This window comes from Cervus canadensis, chromosome 19 (genome assembly GCF_019320065.1).
Source record: "Cervus canadensis isolate Bull #8, Minnesota chromosome 19, ASM1932006v1, whole genome shotgun sequence".
In the NCBI taxonomy this organism is placed as follows: domain Eukaryota; kingdom Metazoa; phylum Chordata; class Mammalia; order Artiodactyla; family Cervidae; genus Cervus; species Cervus canadensis.
The window spans coordinates 46,804,830-46,824,796 of NC_057404.1; the positions used below are offsets into that span (position 1 = coordinate 46,804,830).

The 19,967-nt window shown below is 41.0% G+C and overlaps 1 protein-coding gene across 1 annotated transcript; it reads right to left on the bottom strand.

Annotated features, from left to right (window-relative positions):
* Positions 1-347: 347 nt before the first annotated feature.
* Positions 348-19,347, bottom strand: ETNPPL (ethanolamine-phosphate phospho-lyase). The gene is made up of 13 exons (XM_043438799.1): positions 19,122-19,347; positions 16,349-16,467; positions 15,924-16,083; positions 13,688-13,762; positions 9,729-9,819; positions 8,561-8,677; positions 6,834-6,916; positions 5,814-6,039; positions 4,749-4,903; positions 4,046-4,135; positions 3,692-3,822; positions 2,316-2,383; positions 348-899 (listed from the first exon to the last, which is right to left on the bottom strand). Exons 1-13 carry the CDS (start codon positions 19,340-19,342, stop codon positions 777-779), a joined length of 1,659 nt encoding a protein of 552 aa, XP_043294734.1. The 5' UTR covers positions 19,343-19,347; the 3' UTR covers positions 348-776.
* Positions 19,348-19,967: the final 620 nt, after the last annotated feature.

Consider the following 19,967-nt stretch of genomic DNA (forward strand, 5'->3'; position numbering starts at 1 on the left):
ACGGATGAGAAGGAGAAGAGGATTGCTTGAAAAGTTAATTTCTCATCCAGTAGGTAAGTGACTTGCCAAGATGACAGTCTGATTAGCCAGAGCCGAGGTGAATGTGGTGCTTTGGATACTGCTCCAGCTCCATGCTTAGGAGTGTTTCTGGGTCTACTTCTTGTCTGGCCTCTGCACCTGTGCCCTCATCCCCAGAGGATCACAATTAACCTCATTCCCCAACAGGAGTCCAGATTATTCATTCCCTTCTTCACAGTTGCTATGTGACTTTTCCCCAAATGGCTTTACTTTTACCACCAATGCTACGATTCTCCTAGAAAGAACACTACATACTTCTCTAGTCAACATTTCTTTTTCATGTCATCTTTTATTATAGCCATAAATATTTATAAATTAAATCACTAAAGAATTCAATATTTTAAGGCACTAAGTCTCCAAAGTTCAGGAACCTATTGTACTTTCCTCTGTCATGTCAAAGATTAAAATATGAGAAGTAAAACTGTCAACTTCATAAATATTTCATTTGAAGCTTAAACTGAGTAGAATAAACAAAGTACTTGCAGAAATCTCAAGTAAGGAATTAATAGGCTAAATGCTGAACTAATAGTCTTGACACAGTTTGATTATCATTTGGATTAATCTTATGACTCATCGACTTTATACCTCTGAGTAAATGCGAACACTTCTTTCAGAGGGTACAACAGAGCTTTAACAGAAAGGACACCTGCATTCATTCTCTATAACTCCGGACAGTTATCTTGTAAAATGCTCATCTCTCACGTCCTGAACCTCTTGCTGAGCAGTGAATCTGTGCACAATCCATTTCTCTTTCGGCTGGGATTTTCTCTGGGGTCCAGGCTGCTGTCTCTGAGCAATTCTGACCGTGCTTCCTTGGGCATCTGTAAGACAAGCGCACAAACTCGAGGGCAGCCCACTGCTAACGCACCCAGCCTCCAGCCTCCGCAGGGCTAAGTCCACAGGAACGCGGCATGTGGAACACGAAAACATAGCCCAACACAGCCCAACACAGGAATGCTGTGTTAGGGAGCTGTTCCTCCCCAACCCTCATGACTACCTTCCATAGACACCGGAAATGTGATGGCAACCTAAAATCTGGGCGTCCAAGCCAAATTCAGAAAGGTGTGCTAACTTTGCTATCTCCACAGAGGCATTTCTGGTGGGGGAACTCTCTTTTTTTGAGTCCCTTTTCAATAAGCTCCTTTTCAATGCTTATATGCTTCCCAGGTGGCGCTAGTGGTAAAGAATCTGCTTGCCGATGAAGGAGACGAAAGAGACACTGGTTCAATTTCTGGGTTGGTAAGATCCCCTGGAGGAGGGCATGGCAATCCACTACAGTGTTCTTACCAGAAGAACTCGATGGACAGAGGAGCCTGGCAGACTACAGTCTATGGGGTCGCAAAGAGTTGGACATGACTGAGGGTCTGAGCACTTTCCAATACTTGCTTGGCCCAGACAGCCGTGATTCTGCCCCAGACTCTCTATGCGACTCTCACACAGCAGAGAGGGACTGATGCCTAGCATTGGTTTGTGTTGCACCAAGAGAAAGAAGCACCCTGTTAGCCAGTCATTTGCTCTCATTCAAAGGGCGTCGTGGTTTTCACTCAGGGAAAGGACTTTTCTGACTACACTGGGTGTGTACCGAGAGTTCCTTTATGCGTCAAAGTCATAAACAAATAACAAATTATGCAACAGAGCCTCTCAAGTTCTTGCCTTTCTGTTTCCCGACCCGGGGAGCCCTTTCTTGCAGCCTGGGGAGCTTGGGGAGAGAATGGGGAAGCCCTCTGCTGGCAGCACATCAAATGCAGAAACTAGGCCACTCAGCACCAGATGGTTCCCAGGCCCTGCTGCCATTAGAAGTTTCCACTTTAATTCACCGGAGGATGGAACTCTGGCATTTTGAAGTCACACTGCCAAAGCTTTTGTTGATTAAGAAGTGGGATGTGGGACTTCAAAGCAGTGTCAAACCTCACTCAGAAAAACAGGAAGGAGCTCAGGACATTTGCTATCCTCTCTATATATATTTTGAAGGCCCTCTTTGCAAGCCTGAGGGCTATTATTATTTTCAGCATGGGAATGACCCTGTAAAAATGGTTCTTTGCTTTTATAGATATCAAGTGGAATGACACTTGCCTTGGAATTTAACTGCGCACTCAGAATTGCAGCAGTAAGCCAACTCTAGCAAAGGTGGGTTTATTCTAAAGGTCATTGTACGATTTTAAAACATTCGCATTCCTTTTTCTTAAATTTCCCCAATTTTAAACTTTTCCCTTAAATATTAAGCAAGTGACTCTTACCTTGGTTCTGCAAGGAGTATTCTTAGAGATCACACTCTCAGTTTCAGCTCCAATGGCTTCTTCTAAATCTTCATCAAGGAAGATACAGTAGATAAGATGGAAAAAAAAACATAAAACATAAAGAAAACATAAACATAAAACATTAAAAAAAAATCCTTAAGAAAAACAAAAAGCCCATTTTGGTAACTATAGGGATACTCTTACTAGAGAAAAATAGAGAGGTCCATGTGTTTTAAAACAGCTCCTCTTCAACTTTTTTTGCAGCATTTCACCATTACGCGTGGCACTCGGCCTGCATTAGCTCTGGCTCATTCACGTTGCTAAAAGGATTGTCCAGCCCCACAGCTAAAAATGTTGAGGCTCTGAGCTGAATTTTAAGCAATAGCGACATTTGTCCCAACTGTACTCTGTTCCACCTGGCCTTCAAGGGACCAGAGGAAACAGGTATGTGAGGACTGCTGGCCAGGTTTGGGCGTCTCTTAGTTCAAAGACAGTGACTGTATTACAAATAACTTGGGGCTGACTCTCAACTTTCCAGTATTAATGATTTATTTTGTATACTGCACTGTCCTGGCTTATCAGCCTTATCCCAACCCCAAGAGGCTGAGAGGGAGCAGAGAAGTAAAATCTTAAAAATATAACTAAAAGCTCCAACATTTGACAGTGCTTTATGTTTTTCAGTATGGCTTTACACTGCTCCCTTACTTAGCTAATCTCAATTTATGAAAAATAAATTAACCTAATTATTTAATGTGTATGCTCAGTCACTCAATCCTGTCCAACTCTTTGCGACCCATGGATGGTAGCCCACCAGGCTCCTCTGTCCATGGGGATTCTCCAGGCAAGAATACTGGAGTAATTGCCATTTCCTAATTCAGGGCATCCTCCCAACCCAGGGATCGAACCCGCATCTCTTGGGTCTCCCACATTGGCAGGTGGATTTTTAACCACTAGCACCACCTGGGAAGCCCAACCTCATTATTTAATAGAGGCCAACAAAAGATTAATTCCTATGACAGGCTATAATTCCGAATGATGAACAAATCCTCAAAAATGGAATTGCAATAAGTGAAGCACAAAGTCAAATGAGTCAGGGTGTAGCAAATAACTGTTCACCTATAGCCTGTAAGTTTTATTAACAACATTTCAAGCATTTTCAGGGTATAAAGCTCAAAGACTCTTATGCTGCAGCATCTGTGGTTTGTGGTACAATGAAGACATGCAATTATTTTTTAAAAGCGAAAATAAATGATAATGTAAATTTACACAGTCATTTCCACCCTCCTTCACTTCTACCATGGACAGCAAGATGCACTATCATGTATGACCAGGAGGCAGGTGTGGGGGGCATCTTATTTAAAGATCTGTGGACAGACCTGTTAGAATACCATCAAGCTGTTCCACCATAAACTCGGCGTCTTCCTCAGTGAAGCACATAGGTGGTTTTATCTTAAGCACGTTTCTATGAGGTCCGTCGGCACTGAGAAGCACTCGCTTTTCTTTCATCCTGATTAGTGCAGGAAATACATGTGAGTGCATACAAGCAATAACTAAGGTGATTTCAGAATGATGTGAACAGACAGCAATTTAGTATATGCATGTAAGAAGTCACGTTTGTAACTGCACGAGTCTTAAACTTTCCTTATTTAGGGAGAAGAGAGGAAGTAAAAACATTCAAGTGGGTGGACATCTTTTAAGCTGAGATACCAAACAGGTGAGGGGTGGTTTACTTGTAGATGACGTGCTGAGCTTCTGCTGTGGCGGGGGTCCTTTGCTGATGGTCCTTCACTAAGTCAATCCCAATAAAGAGGCCAACACCCCTGAGGGAGACATAGAAAGGAAACTTGACATACACTCTATCAAGCACCACATTGTCACAAAAAATTAACACAGTCGTCAAACTTCAGTTTGATTTGAGGCTGAATGTGAGTCCCTTTAGAGGTAGTTGTAACTAGTTCTAATTAATCCATGATACCAATCCAGGGTCCACAGGACTCCTTAGTTTCTGAAGTTAGTTTTTGTAATCCAGTTTTATTTTTCCATCAAATAATTGCAAAAAAAAAAAAAAGGTTTAAAAACAACCTTATACTATTTAGTTTCATATGACATCAATGATGATAAATACATATATGAAAAATAGTGATTGTCTTAGATGTCATGTAAATTATTTTTAATAGATCATACAGAATTACTTTAAGTTTCTTCTTTTCATCTTCTAGCTGTTGAAATTATCCTGGCTTAATTTTTTTTTTAAGTGTAAGTCAGGAAAGATATATACCCAAAAGTTAATAGTGATAAATCTGGTTCTGAATTTAAAAAGTTTTTTCAGTGTTTTCTAGATTTGATTTTGTGTTTTATTTTAAATTTATAAGATAAAATATCACCAATATTCATTTGGACATATGGATAACTACAATTCCTTGATAAATATACCTGATATCTCCTATCAAAGTATGTTTAGTCTTCTGCTTATTCAGTAACTCAGTAAGATAATTCCCTACTCTTGTGGCATTTCCTTGAAGGTCTTCATTTTTTATTACATCCAGAACGGCCAAACCAACAGCAGAAGATACTGGATTTCCTCCATACTGCAGAAAAAAAATAAATGAGAAAACAGACTAGTTGAATTCATGCTGTTGCTTCATCTATGAGAAATCTGGCTCATATTTAAGTAAAGATATAATTTCAATAAAATTTTCCCTTGTGATATTAGCTTTTTAAGTTTAGAATATAGCATGATTCTATTCATTTGGGATTGAGAATATAATTCTAAATTATATATATGCTACGTAACTGGTATGAAGGACTACTGGGGAATCTATAAATTCATCCAAACCAAACACAGATATTGTGTTGGGAATTAAGGATTTCAGAGTGTGGTTTAGTTAGAGGGATGTGGATTGCAGCACTTGAATATCTGTGTGAAAAAAAAGCCAAAAAATGACATTTTCTCCAAGTAATTTGTGTTCCTAGATTTTGATTCTGACTTTTAGCTGCAACAAGTCCTATTACACATATTGCACAAACTATAACAGTCTTTCCAAACTTGAGAATCTTACAACTTTTGGGGGCAAAATCAAGGAAATAAAATTTCCCAAAGATAGAAATTTAGTTAGTATCTCCTATGACAGCCATATAATATTTATAGTATTGAATCATCTATACACTTCAGACGTGCTTTGGGAATTTAAATGTGATACAAAACAAAAAAAGATCATATCATCTGTTAATGAAATATCATAACTTCTAGAGTTTCCCAGGGCAGACATCTATCACTGGAACAATCAATAGGAACATTTTAGGAAAGGGAAAGATACAAGAAAAAATAAAAGGAGGACTGTGCCAAACAGAATGAAATATGGTTAGATCAAAGTCTGGCTTCGGTTCTGGGGTCATTAGCTGGCAACGGTGAGATTTATTCTTTATTACATTGGAAAGAAATATAAGAACACACAGTATTTTTCCCTCTTAGCATTAAAGTGGGAGGTCAAAATTTACCGTGTTGAAATACTCCATCCCAGAGGCACTGAAGGCTTCTGCAATTTCTTCGGTTGTTACCACGCATGCCATTGGGTGCCCATTGCCCATTGGTTTCCCCATTGTGACTATGTCTGGAACGAAGTCTTCACCAAACATTTGGAAACTCCAGAAATGTTTCCCAACTCGGCCAAAGCCTACTTGAACTTCATCAGCTATAAACACACCTCCTGCTCCACGGACATATCTGAAAAGCAACAGGGCAGCATGATGCCTTCAGGTCACTGACAGCCCCCCTATCCTCCCTTCAAGATACGGATTATTGAGGACTTCAAAAGAATGGCGTTAACCTGAAGTCTGTAACCTTTGTTAAAAACATTTCAGTGCTCAAATCCCCAATGACATCTATGTGATGTCATTGACTTTGAAATATAATCACGTCATTTCCAGATAAGATATAGTCTATGTTGTTTGGGTTTGTGCTGCTTAAAGTAAGCGCTACTGCAGTATTTTAAGTGGCAAGAGAAAAAAGTGAACAAAAAGTAATGTTAGCAGAGTTAATCTTATCAGTAAAGCTCGGACACCAATCAATCAGAGAGGATGCCAGGTGGCCTGCCAGGCCAGGCAGAGCCCTCAAGGACCCCCGGCTAGACTGTGTGCAAACCCTTTATTAGCTGGGATCTTGGAAGGTGAGGAGTCCCAGGAGTCCTGGGCGGCAGGCGCTCCCAAGTAGCTATTTACCAGCTCGTCCCTGGTGGCTCAGCAGTAAGGAATCTGCCTGCCAGTGGAGGAGACTTGAGTTCCATCCCTGGGTTGGGAAGATCCCCTAGAGAAGGAAATGACAACCCACTCCAGGATTCTCGTCGGGGAAATCCCATGGACAGAGGAGCTTGGTGGGCTACAGTTGGTCGCCAAAAAAGTCTGACATGACTCAGCTACTAAACAACGATGGGAAGTACTTCCATACTTCGCCAACAACCAGATGACCCTGCGGAACTCTCATGGTTCCTTCAGTCTGACCAAAGATGCCCAAGTACATACTCTGCCACTTTCTGGAAGTAGCCTGCTGGAGGAATTATTTGTCCGCCACAACTCTGCATGGATTCAGCAATAAAGGCAGCAATCTATACAAGAGAAGATGGGGTCAAAGTCCATTCGGTCCTCCTCCCAAACCCCCTAAAAAAAAGAGGACTTCTTGTAGAGCAGCCGATTTAAACATGGTTGAGAATGGACCCCTGGCAAGAGACAAATTGGCTATTTGATTAAAAAGAAAAGATGTTCATGCTGGAAAAGCAAGTGATCTGAAGCATTAGTTTCTGAAATTTTAGGTTTCTTATAAAACTACCACTAGAAATGGTGGAAAAGGTGCTTTCCATCTCTCCATAATTAATTTAAATGCAGGATTTGCATTAGGATCAACTGAGTAAGACTGATATCTTGATCAGTCTTTGATATGAGCCTCTACAAAATTACCCAGGTTCCAAACATATCACTGTAATGCCTATTTACTCAACTTGTTGAATTAGGACTGCCCGAGTCTGGAATTTGCACCAGGGAGGTGAGAAGGTGACTTGTGGTCACAGACCTTAGTGACTGTGCTCTCTTTCTGGTTCTTGCCCTGAACCAGGCTTACAACTTAACCAACATAGGCAATTCACAATAAAACTGCAGAGGAAATGTTCTAGAGGCTAAGAAAGGAGAAGAAAAAAATCACTAAATTAAGAGAAAGCATGGAAATAGTATGAGATAAGAAGTTAAGCCATCAACTATACTTCAATTAAAAACAAACAAGGGAACCAAGTCATTAGGATAAAAACACTTGAACTGGAAAACACAAAGGCTTCATTTTTCTCTCAATTAAGAAGTTTTTAAAATTGCCATATTGATGCCATAAATCAATTTAAAGGCAAAACATATGTCAAATCACATTAAAACTCCATGTAAGTAACCCCTACAGCGGCTGAAAATTTAACATTAAGCTGAAGGTGAAAGACAGTAGGGTGAAGACTGAGAAAATGAAAGCTCTTCCTACTCAGTAGGATTCTGGTTTGTTTTAGAAGTGCAGAACCAGGGATGTCCCTGGCAGTCCAGGGGTTGGGACTTCCAATACAGGGAGTGAGAGTTCAATCCCCACGGAGGGAGCTAAGATATCACACGCTTTTCAGCCAAACAAAACAAAATAAAACACCAAAACATGAAACAGAAGAAATATTATAATAAATTCAATGAATATTTTTTAAAAAAAGGTGCAGAAACAGATTGGAAGAGCCTTTTCCTGCCTGGTCTTACCCAGGCTCAGCGCCTTCAGGAAAGCTGAACCAATTCTAGGGAAAGCCAAGGCTCCCAAGGTTCAGGAGCCTGCATTGATCCTGAAGCCCTGGGGCTACCCTGCCTCTTCCCCTCGGTTCACCTTCTGTCAGCCCCTCATGTTACTCTCATTTGGAATGTTCTGTCCATGGGCTATCACCTTTCTTAATTCTCTCCTCCTAACCCTTTGCACCAGAGTCTGCATCCCACTGGGAAGGTTAGAACTAGACCACCAGTTCTGAAACAGGTACAGTAATTACATTTCCAGGATAAATAAAAATAGTCTTAGAGGCATGACTATAATAATGCATTTTTTGATATATGAACTAAGTGAAAATGTAACCAGAGAAGAACAGAAAGGATTTGCTGTCTAATCCTTTCCCACCTCTCTAGTGTATCATGATGATTTCAATCTATTTTATGAAAGATGTTAACGTGTTTCCAAAGCTGTAAATACAAACCTTCCTTCCACTGTTATGAGCTTCGTCAATAATTTTCTTCACTTCATCTGCATAAGCACTGGCTGGGTCTTCATGGTCTTCTCTGTATTTTCCTCTATAAGTATCTGGAGCTGGTGCCTGAAAACATCAAGAGATAACAGTTTCTCATGATTTTTCTCCTGGACAAATGAGCTTTTAAGAAAGGGTATTTCCCCACAAGAGCATAATAGAAAGGTGACCTATGGATTTATGTGACTCTAGCTTCTTCTGCTCTTTTCCCTTAACAGTTCTGAATTCTGTGACACTCGAAATCTTTGCATTGTGAACAAGAGCTTGGATTTACTTCTAGGCTTCTTGGAAGTCAAAATTGCATCCCTGATCACATAAGGGGCGAATTCAAACAACAAATGTGACTATGTTATTTGAAAATCTCAATGAATGCAAACTGTATTAACTATTCTATGTCAAAAATAGGGACCTCCCTGGTGGTCCAGTGTTTAAGACTCTGAGCTTCCAAAGCAGGAGGTGTGGGTTCGATCTCTGGGAGGGGAACTAAGATCCCATGTGCTGTCTGGTGAGGGCAAGAAATATTTTTAAAAAAGAAGAAGGAAATAAACCAGCACTTACCAACTATACAGCAAATTGTAATCATTCAGAAAGCCAGAGTGTTTTAGCAGTAATTTCAGATCTTAAAATTTTGAAAGAATGTATTCATGACTCTCTTAAAAACGTCCACTGATCCTTAATTAAGCCAAATGAGTTTTACTGCTTCAACAACTTGGTTTCTTTATTTTCTTTCATTTAACATTTATTTGACTTAATAAATTTACATAATAATTTAGCATAGAGTAATTTTAAGACAGTCATACACACCTGATGCAACTTTGAGTTTTAAATCAGCTTCAGTGATAGAAAAAGTAATTGAAGATCCAGGGGCAAGAAAAATAAAGTAAAAGCTGTGAATAACAGCTGTCACTACCACTATATACTGATTTGGATGGTACTCATCAATGGATTTTAACCCACATCTTGTCATTAACTAGCTCTTTGACTTTTAGCAAGTCATATAGCAGCTCTATATCTTAGTTTCCTTTCTCATGGTTTCATTTCAATGCAAAGATTGGTCTGGATTATCACTGGGCACTCTTCCAGTAGTAACATTCTGATTCTTGAATTCCAAGATACTTACCACATGCACAAATTCTTTCTTGACATCTTTGCCCTTTTGAAATTTATATGGACTGATCTCAATTAAAGATGATAGGTGACCGTGGTAAGCGCTGAAACGAAAAGAAATGGTAACCAACATCATTCAAAAAAGGATGCTCTTCCAGGATATGAAAAATAGTATTGCGTATCATCCAGGGGGAATCTCAACACTGGTGCCAGATTTAACTATATGGAATCCAATTTTTCATGGTAGGACCAGCCATTAATTTGTCCAGCTCTCCTGATTCAGGCAATAAAACACATACAAAGCCAAGTATGTATCCTTGTAGGCAGTTTTTAGCCAGAAAAAACTTAATTTCTTTGGACTGTATTAGCTCTGCTAAATTAGATTAAGTGTAAAATATTATTTTCTAAAGTTTCATGAGAAATATCAGATGTATGTATTCTTTAAATGTATTTTATAGTTACATTCTAGTAAATTTTAAAAACAAATTTATATTATAAAATGGGCTGTATTTCTGTTTAGGATGGTTTCTAAAGGATGTTCAATAGCACATTTTGAACAAATGCAAGTTGGTAAGGAATAGGAGGTTTTTTCAAAAAGAACGAAGGTTGAGAGGTGATCAACCTTAGTTCTTCCTAAGGTTATGAAATTCTTTTCTTTCACTTAAAATACAGGTGGCTATGATATTCCCCTTAATGTTTTTTTCTTCCCAGATATATATAATCAGGAGACTGGAAATTGTAAGGGCTTCCCAGGTGCTAGTGGTAAAGAATCTGCCTGTTAAGAGACAGGAGTTTGATCCCTGGGTTGGGAAGATCCCCTGGAGGAGGAAATGGCAACCCACTCCAGTATTGTTGTCTGGAGAAGCCCCATGACTAAGCGTCTGAGCACATGCACACACACAGTAGATCAAATGCTGATATCTCTTTCTGTACCAGCACATAACAGGCTCTGTCTCTCTCCGGAAATTATAAAAGGCCTATGAATAGACAAAGCAAAGAAGGAGCACTTCCTCTACCATAGATTAAAACATCCTACAAAGCAATAGCAATGAAATTAGTATGGTATTGGAATAAGAACAAAGTTAAAATGAGTGGGACAGAAGCAAGCTCAGCCATTTGTAAATGGTAACACAGTGGCCACTAGATGGAGTTAACTGAGGAGCAGTTACAGACACAGTAGAACAAAATGAAGAGCATCTTTGTGATCTGAGGGATGGTGATGGGTATATATAGGGGTAAAGATTTTAACAAAACTTAGAAAACCAAACCACGGGATGAAAATGCAAACTATTTGATTCAACCAAAATTTTTTGGGTAGATGGATGCCATGGACAAAGTTAAAAGGCAGGTGATAGATTGGAAAAAAATATTTGTAATGTCTCAAATAAAAGAGGCTAACTTCCAAAATGGTCTGTTTGCATATAAGAATCACTCGGGAAACTTGGTTTCCTGGACTCTGCCTCTAGAGACTCTCTTTAACTGGTCTGGGATGGGGCCTGGGCATTGGCACTCTAAAAAGAACATTTCCCCACTGCAGTATTCTTGCCTAGAGAACCCCATGGACTAAAGGGCCTGGGGGTCTATGATCCATGTGGTTACAACTTAGTGACTACACCACAACAACCGTAACAACAAACCCACAATCAGGCAGATTATGATTCAGGGAAATACCTTTTCATGAAAACGTGGCATAAAATGGCGAATGAAGAGACCTAGCAATGTGGAATGTAGACTTTTGTAAGAAATTAAAATGTGAGTATAGAATAATAGTTGTTAATATTCAAACAATAAAGTCCATGGCTAAAGGAAAAAAAAAATAAAAAGAACATTTCCTCAGGTATTTCTAAAACACAGTCTAGGCTGAGATCTTCTCATCCAGTCTATGCATGCAAGCACAAAAACAAGGATGGGAATCTCAACAGAAAAACTGGGTAAAGAATATAAGTAGATAATTCTCAGAAAAAAAGTGGGTCAGTCGCTTAGTTGTGTCTGACTCTTTGCAACCCCATGGACTGTAGCCCACCAGGCTCCTCTGTCCAGGGGATTCTCCAGGCAAGAATTCTGGAGTGGGTTGCCATTTCTTTCTCCAAGGGATCTTCCCAATCCAGGGATAGAACCTGGGCCTCCCTCATTGCAGGCATATTCTTTACCATCTGAGCCACCAGTGAAGCTAATTCTCAGAAAGCAGTCACAAATGTATAATAAGTATATGAAGAGATACTCAATCTCAAAATTAGAAAATTGCAAATAAAACAACATTGATATTATTTTACACTTATTAGACCAGCAACTATTAAAGGAAAAAAAGGCACAGTACTCTAAGGTTTTGCCCAGGATATGGGGAAATGGAACATTTCATGCACTGGGTAGAGAGTTTCAACCACTCTGGAGACCGACCTGGCTGCATGCAGTCAAATCAATAATGTTTACAGCACCCCTATGGCCCAGCAATCCTGCTTCTGGGTGCTTATTCCTAAGCGATCCTCAGAAAGGTCCACACAGGCACATGTCTGAGGGTGCTTACTGCCGTGTTGCCTGTGGTAGCTGGGCATAGAGGGCAGTCCCAGTGTCCATTCTGTGATAGGCATGAAGCCTGCCGTCCCCAAAGATGCCCACGTTCTAATCCTCAGAACCTGAGAATATGCTACATGGCAAAGGGAACCTTGCAAATGTGATTAAGCATCCTGAAATGGAGTGATAATCCTGGAGGGTCCAATGTCATTACAAGAGTGTTTATAAGTGAAAGAAGGCGGCAGGGGGATGGTGGCCAGAGACAGGGATATGACGGAAGCAGAGGCTGGAGTGACGGCATGGCTGGCTCTGAGGGTGAACGAAGGGACCCAAAGCCAAGGAAGGCAGGCAGCCTCTAGAAGTTGGAGGCAAAGCAACACATTTTCCCCCAGAGTCTCTAGGATTGCAGCCCTATTGCCACCTAACTTTTAGCCCAGTGAGGCCCAGTTTGGACATCCAGCCTCCAGAACTATAAGAGAATAAATTCATGTTGCTTAAACCACCATGTTTGTGATAATTTGCTACAGTAACAATAGAGAATGAATACATCAACCAACACATAAAACAAGACAAGCCTATAGATGGGCAAGAAATGAGGTGCATGTTCAGTTCAACCCTCTGTGTGTGAGATTAGTGGGGTGGGGAGGCAGAAACAATTAAAAAAAATCTCAGTTAAGCTAGAAGTTGTCAAATTTCTTGTTCAAATTGTAATGAATTTAGGATTTCTCTGGCGGTCCAGTGGGTAAGACTTCTGCTCCCCATGCAGGGAGTCTGGGTTTGATTTCTGGTGGGGGAACTAAGATCCTGCATGTTGTACAATGTGGCCAAAAAAACCTTTTTTTTTTTTTTTTAACTTGGCTGCTTATAGTCATTAAAATTTGCTCTAAATTACAGTCTTTTAAATTAATTACAGAGGATAATCACATTGCAGTGGCTCAATAAATAGTTAATGTGTGAAAGTAAATTCTAATTCATACAAAGCCCATGAGACCATGACCACAGGACCCAAAAGAGCCTCCAGGTGCTTGGAAAGAATTAAGTGTTCTCTAGGCCTGAGTTGGCCTTGAAATCTTAAACATAATAAAAAAAAATCCTGTGGCATCCATCCAGCCTCCTCTGTACATACTTCTGGTATCAGTGTAGATAGGATCAATGTGTTTTTGTCTCTGAAGGACTTTGCTGCTGAGAAGTTTCGTGTTTAAGACTTACTGGAAACATGTATATTATCAATTGTGAAACAGATCGCCAGTCCTGGTTTGATGCATGAGACAAGTGCTCAGGGCTGGTGCACTAGGATGACTCAGAGGGATGGGATGGGGAGGGAGGCGGGAGGGCTTTTAGGATGGGGAACACATGTAAATCCATGGCTGATTCATATCAATGTATGGCCAAAACCACTACAATACTGTAAAGTAATTAGCTTCCAACTAATATAAATAAATGGAAAAAAAAAAGACTTACTGGTCAAGAGTGATCACATCTTGGTGGCCTCTGAACTGCCGAGCCAGGCGTAAGGCTAAGTCATTGGCTTCTGATCTATTAAGACAGCAGAGAGAAAGGAACAATGTGACAATGTGTTTTAAAACAATGTGTTTAAGCTCTTTTAAAATCTTTTGAAATGCTATTTTCAAAGTTGAGGATTTCAACTACAGAGAACTGTATAAATAAATAAGTTGAGGTCCTCTCTTTCCCCTCAGTCTTGCCCAACCAGCCATCTCACGTCATCCTCCAAGTTCCCCAGATGTCTTCAGAAAAGAATGAGATGCACAAGGAAACTCAGTACAAATCAAGGATGTTCTGCTTGTTTCAAACTCTGGCCCAGTTCAGCCACATCATAGGTGACTAACTTTGAGGAGCCCAAGAAACCTGTATTAAATGTGATCTCAGTGGGAGGAATCAGAGTCTAAGGTCCCACTAACTGGCGGGCCACTGAACTGTGCTGTGCTGGCCAAATACTTGATTAGTTTCTTATCTGTAAAATGAAGATCAGGGCTTCCCTGGTGGCTCAATGGTAAAGAATCCTCCTGCCAATGAAGGAGACAGGGGTTCAACCCCTGGCCTGGGAAGATCCCACATGCTAAAGAGCAGCTAAGCCCATGGGCCACTACTGCTGAGCCGACTTGCTGAAACTACTGAAGTCTGTGTACCGAGAGCTCATGCTATGCAACAGGAGAAGCCACTACAGTGAGAAGCCCGCATACCACAACTAGAGAGTAGCCCCTGCTCGCTTCAACTAGAGAAAAGTCCAAGCGGCAACGAAGACCCAGCACAGCCAAAAATAAGTAGATCAATAGATAAACGAGACTTTAAAAAATGAAGATCATAATCCTTTTACCTGGTGTAGAGAGTCTAGACATACTACTCAGATACAGATGGAAAAGTAATCATTTGTGGAATGTTTATAATGTGCCAAGTATTATACTGTTTTACTTATATTGATTCTCATAACTACTCTTCAAGGCAAGTATTGTCATCTTTTTATGGGTGAAGCCTCAGAGAGGTTAAGTAACAAGAATAAGTTCTCACAGCTAAGAAGAGGTAGAGCCAGTGTTGATTGAAGCCTGTTTAACTTCAAGATTATTCTTTGTATTAATACTATTCCAGGCTCTGTCACATCCAGTCTTTGGTGACACTGCTCTTTAAGACTGATCCTTCTTTGACAGCATAGGATTCTTTGGAAGGGAAAGTCAAATACTGTGCCATTTAATTTGCTGAAGGCAGGAATGCTTTAAGACAACAAATTAGATCCTAAAATGTCTTAATTCTTTACAAAGAAAAAAAAAGAACAAATTTCTGGTTATAAATTGGGTTTTAAAATACCTCATTGAAAAAAGAAGTGTGGAACTCCCCTGGCTGTCCAATGGTTAGGGCTCTGAGTTTCTATTGCAGGGGGCTGGGTTCAATCCCTGGTGGGGAACTAAGATTCTACAAGCCTCAGGCATGGCCAAAAAGAAGAAAAGGAATCACAGACTTTCTTATAGTATATATGTACATATCTATCATTTTAAAATAAGAGTTTGTGCTGTATAGACAGCTTTCCTCCCAGTAGGCAAGCTTTTCACCTGTCTTTAAACATGTACTTACTTTCAAAAACATACTTTTTTTTTTTTTTTTGCTGCACTTCCCAGCTTGTGGGATCTTAGTTCCCTGACCAGGAATCAAACCCAGGCTCTTTGAAGTGGAAGCTTGAAGTCCTAACCACCGGGCTGCCAGGGAGTTCCCCCCCAAACTTTTTAATGTCTGCATAATTTTCAACAGAATGGGACATAACCATTTGAATTTATGGAATTTAAAAGTTGTAACATATCTTATCACTTGAATTTATCCCTTCCTCCTTTGTGTTTGTGCTGGGGAAATGTTCAGGGATCCCTACTGGTGCAGCTTCCCCATCTTTCCCCAAACTAGCATGGTAGTGAAAAGTCTCGAGTGACATGCACATGTTCATCATGAGACTGTGGTTACAGGCTGCATCAAGAGCCTTGGAACACAATGTCAGGTATCTTATCTACAAGGAGCTGGTGGGCCCAATTGAAAGAACCAGGAGGTCAGGTCCCCCATGCAAGGTTATTAGTAAGAGTCTCAGGAAGCCTGTTTACATATTCGTACTCCACCAGCAATAAAAAAAGAAAAGATGTGTGAGAGAGGAAACAAAGAGATTCATGGAAATGCGGATAGCTGGAAAAACCTTGAAACCTACCCTGAATTTGTAAAATAGCAAACAGACAGTCTGTCCGGCAGGGTTGCTGAGAGGCGCTTGGCATATTCAACAATGTTGTCGTGGAGGAATCGAGAATTTGTATTTAGTAGTTCCATCTGTTTCTGGGCAGCTTTGACCACTTCTGGGTGGCAGTGTCCCACTAAAATTTAGAAGACAAAAGTCCTCAAAATGAGTTACAATTTGAAATGCCTGGGAAGTGAGGCAGATTCTGAATCAAAAAAAAGAAGAAAAGTTGATCCTGTTCCTCTCCCACATTTTGTTCTAGCTTTTCCCAGCCTAGGACTAAGGGCCCTGTTCAGCCGAGGAACTGCAGCCACTGCAAATCCTGGGACAAATATTAACGGTGCCAAGGCTGCCTTAATCCATAAACGTATCCTTCAAGCACAACAAAGACAGCTCATTACCATGGGCAACGTTGTTGATGCAATCCAAGTACTGGTCGCCTTTCTCGTCAAACATGTACTGCCGCTGGGCTCGCACTATTTTGATGGGATCCGCAGCAAAGAAAACTTTGCATGAAGGCCTAGAAATAAGGAAAGGAAACACTTTGGTCTGGTAGGACTGCTCAGCATTTGCCCTTCTCAATCAAGGTCACGATGAGTGGAAAATTACAATTACATAAAAGAAAGGGAAAACACAACCGAGGTGACATACTGTTTTTCTTCATTTCATATTAGCCTGGAAACTTTGACCTTAATCCCCCATCCGTGACACTGCTCACATTTCTTATGCTTGTTATATTAAATTTGCCGCGATCTGACAATGCTACTTACAGGTACATGGATCAACTCTGACAGCTCTAATTACACAAACCAATAACTAATTTTCCTTTGGGAAATTTTGTTCAACTAGGAAAAAAAATCAATTTTTTTGAGCCTTCCTATATATTGAAAACTGACAGCTATTACAAATATTATCTCATTTAATCCTTCCAACAATAATATAATAGGAGTTATTGTCATTCTCACTTTTATAGGTGAGAAAACAGGCACAGAAAAATTAAGAAGCTTGGTTCAAGCCACTAAGAGAGAAAAGCAGAATTTGAAAGTAGATTTTTGTCTTGACTGTAACTAGATTTACCACGGTGACCATTTTGAAATGCTTGGAAATACTGAATCATTATGTTGCATAGTAGGAATTAACATAGTGTTGTAGGTGAATTATACTTCAAAAATAAACTCATAGAAAAAAGAGATTACACTTCTTGGGAAGAACTGGGAGGCAGGGAAATCAGATGAATATAGTCAAAAGGTGCCAACTCCCAGTTATAAGGTAAATAAGTACTATCGATATAATTTATATGTACAACATGATAAGGGCATCTTACCTTTTAACATGATTAATTATAACACTGCTGTATGTTTTATACGAAAGTTGTTAAGAAAGCAAATCCTAGGGGATTTTCTATTTCTTAAATTTTGTATTAATGGAATGATGGATGTTCACCAAACTTAACTGTGATAGTCATTTCATGATGTAAGTCAAATAGTTATGCTGCAAAACTCAAACTTAATACAGTGCTGTATGTCAATTACATACCAATAAAATTGGAAGAAAAAAAAGAAGACTGTCTTATGCCATTGCCCAAAATAGAGCTTGCCTGTCATGTAATCTCTCCCTCAAACCTACTTGTAAAGAAATGAATAGCACTAAAAGCTACTACAAATAACTTAGTGTTAAATAGTGTGCAGGAAATTTTACATATCATTTTCATGTCTTTAACTGGTTCCTGTCCTACAGCAAATGGATTTTCCATTCTTAAACAATACAATCCAATTATTATTCTAACCCTTAAACCCACTCTTTTGAGTCTAATAAAATGTCGTCCCTATTTATGGTTACTTGGATGGCTGTCTGGAGTACAAGTTTTAGCAACATGAAAACATTACAAACATTTCTGATCTTGGATCCTTGGATGTTTAGAAACTAAACAAAATATATTATTATTATTTACACTTATTTACATTATTATTTACATTTACTATTTTATTTTTGACACGCCATGAGGAAATGTGGGATCCTAGTTCCCCAACCAGGGATTGAACCCAAGCTCCCTGCATTTGAAGCAAGGAGTCCTAATCACTGCACCACCAGAAAAGCTCCCAAAATATAGTTTTATTTTGGTGGCTTTGCATGCACAGAAAACATGTTCCCATGTGCATTGGAGGTAGTTTAGAGGGAAAATAGTTACATATTATATTGATACACAATAGTTTAGAAAGTACTATAATTATTGTGAAAAAGTAATAAAATGTTAAAAATGCCTAAAATTAAGTGTCATCAGCTAAAATGAAACTAATGATGAGAATTTCTTCTTGGTTCAAATTCAGTTGTTAGTTTATTAACTACAAGTTAAAATCCAGAAAAATTCTTCTTTATGAATGTGGGCTGAAAACTGTGGACTTGACCTTGCCTCTTTGTTAATGTACTTCCCACCTTGCCACTCAGATTTTCATAGAAGAGGAATTTAATGTGACAGAGATCACAAGGTAACTTGACACTCTACTAGGACCAGAGCCCAGGTCTGACTTAAGTATGGGTCCTGTACGCTCACTCACCAAGTTGTTTATACTATTAATGTGAGCAAAAGGAAAGCAGACCCGAGAGAACCCTGCATCTTTACGTTGTAGTGAGGGCACATCTGGGGAGACCAAGGTGAGTAAGGGCATCTTACCCTTTAAAAAGTGTCTACGCTCCCCCCCCCCCCGCCCCGCCTCCACTGGCTAGATTAAGCTTTTACTTCTTAACCAAGCGTGCAAGAAGGAAGAGTTGGCTTTCAACAAAAGTTGTCAGAATTAGTTTTCATAGCCATCGTCAAAAATATTTCAGAGTTCACAGTTAGGGAAAACTTTCGAGTAGGTGGGAGTGGTAGAGAACTACCCTTCTCCCTTCCAGAGCCCATCCCTGGAACGGTGTTCTTCAGTGGCTATCCACCCTCACGGTCGATGCCCCCAGCCGGCCCGCAGCCCTCACCCTCTCCGCGGGCTGCGGAGCGCGGGGAGCCCCCTCGGGCGCGGGCGCTGCGGGGCGCTCAGGGCGCGCGGCGGCGCGTGCACGCAGGTGCGGCGGGCCAGGGCCAGTCCCGCTCCCCGCGGGACCCCAGCTAGCCGGCTGCCTGCGCTGGTGACCTGGTGGTTCCCACTCTCTGCGCCTCCGTCTGGGCGGGGGAGACCTTACCCGATGTGCCTTCTCCTCAGCGCCAGCGTCTCTTGCTTGCTGTACAGTTCGCACATGGTGGCGGGGTGCCGGGCGCCCCCAGGGGTCTCCCCTCTCCTGCCCCTGCGCCCGCGTCCGGAGCCCGAGGGCTGCCCCCGCGGCGGCCCTTCCCTGTTTCCCCGCGTTGGGTCCCCTGGCCCCGGGCGTTGGAGGTCGCGGTCGGTGTCAGACAGTAGGGTCATCTCCCTTTTAAGCCTTGCCCCGCCTTTGCCCTTCGCCAAGCCCCACCCTCCTCCTCCCCTCCTCCGCCGGGTGCCCGCCTGGCAAGAGCCTGGACTCGCCACTCAGTCGCCACCCCCACCCGCCCCCGCTCTTGCCCCGGGCTAACTCCCTTCCTGCCCTGCTGCCCGCTTCCCCTTCCCACTCTTGTTACTTCTTCTAACTCGCCTTTTATTTTTCTAAGTTTGCCTTGCCATGGCCTTTCCTCCTCCTCTGCCTATGAATTCCCTCCTTCCCACTCTCTTTTTAAAATATTTATTTATTTGGCTGCACTGGGTCTTAGTTGTGGCATGCACGATCTGGGCCGGTTGCATTGAGAGCAGGGTCTTAGCCACTGGACCACCTCCTCTCTTTTTTTCTTTCTTCTCTTTCTTCCCTCCCTTCTTCTTTCCTTTCTCCCTTTATTTGTACGCATTCAAAGATAGGCACTCTCTGGAGATAACAGGACTTTTGTCTCCATTCTCCTTTTGAGCAAGTTCCAATACCAAAATCTACTTAACAAGAGTAACAAGTCACACGCCCAAAGGATAAATCACAGGAACTCAGCCTGTTATTTGTTGGGAGGGATAAACTATCCCCCTGTTTCAA

Coding starts and splice junctions, on each gene's coding strand:
- ETNPPL (XM_043438799.1), bottom strand. CDS start 19,342: ATGACCCTACTGTCTGACACCGACCGCGACCTCCAACGCCCGGGGCCA. Junction 4,904..5,813: donor GGATGGAGTATTTCAACACG/GTAAATTTTGAC, acceptor TTTTTTCTGCAG/TATGGAGGAAATCCAGTATC. Junction 2,384..3,691: donor GCTTGATGGTATTCTAACAG/GTCTGTCCACAG, acceptor TCCTTGATGAAG/ATTTAGAAGAAGCCATTGGA.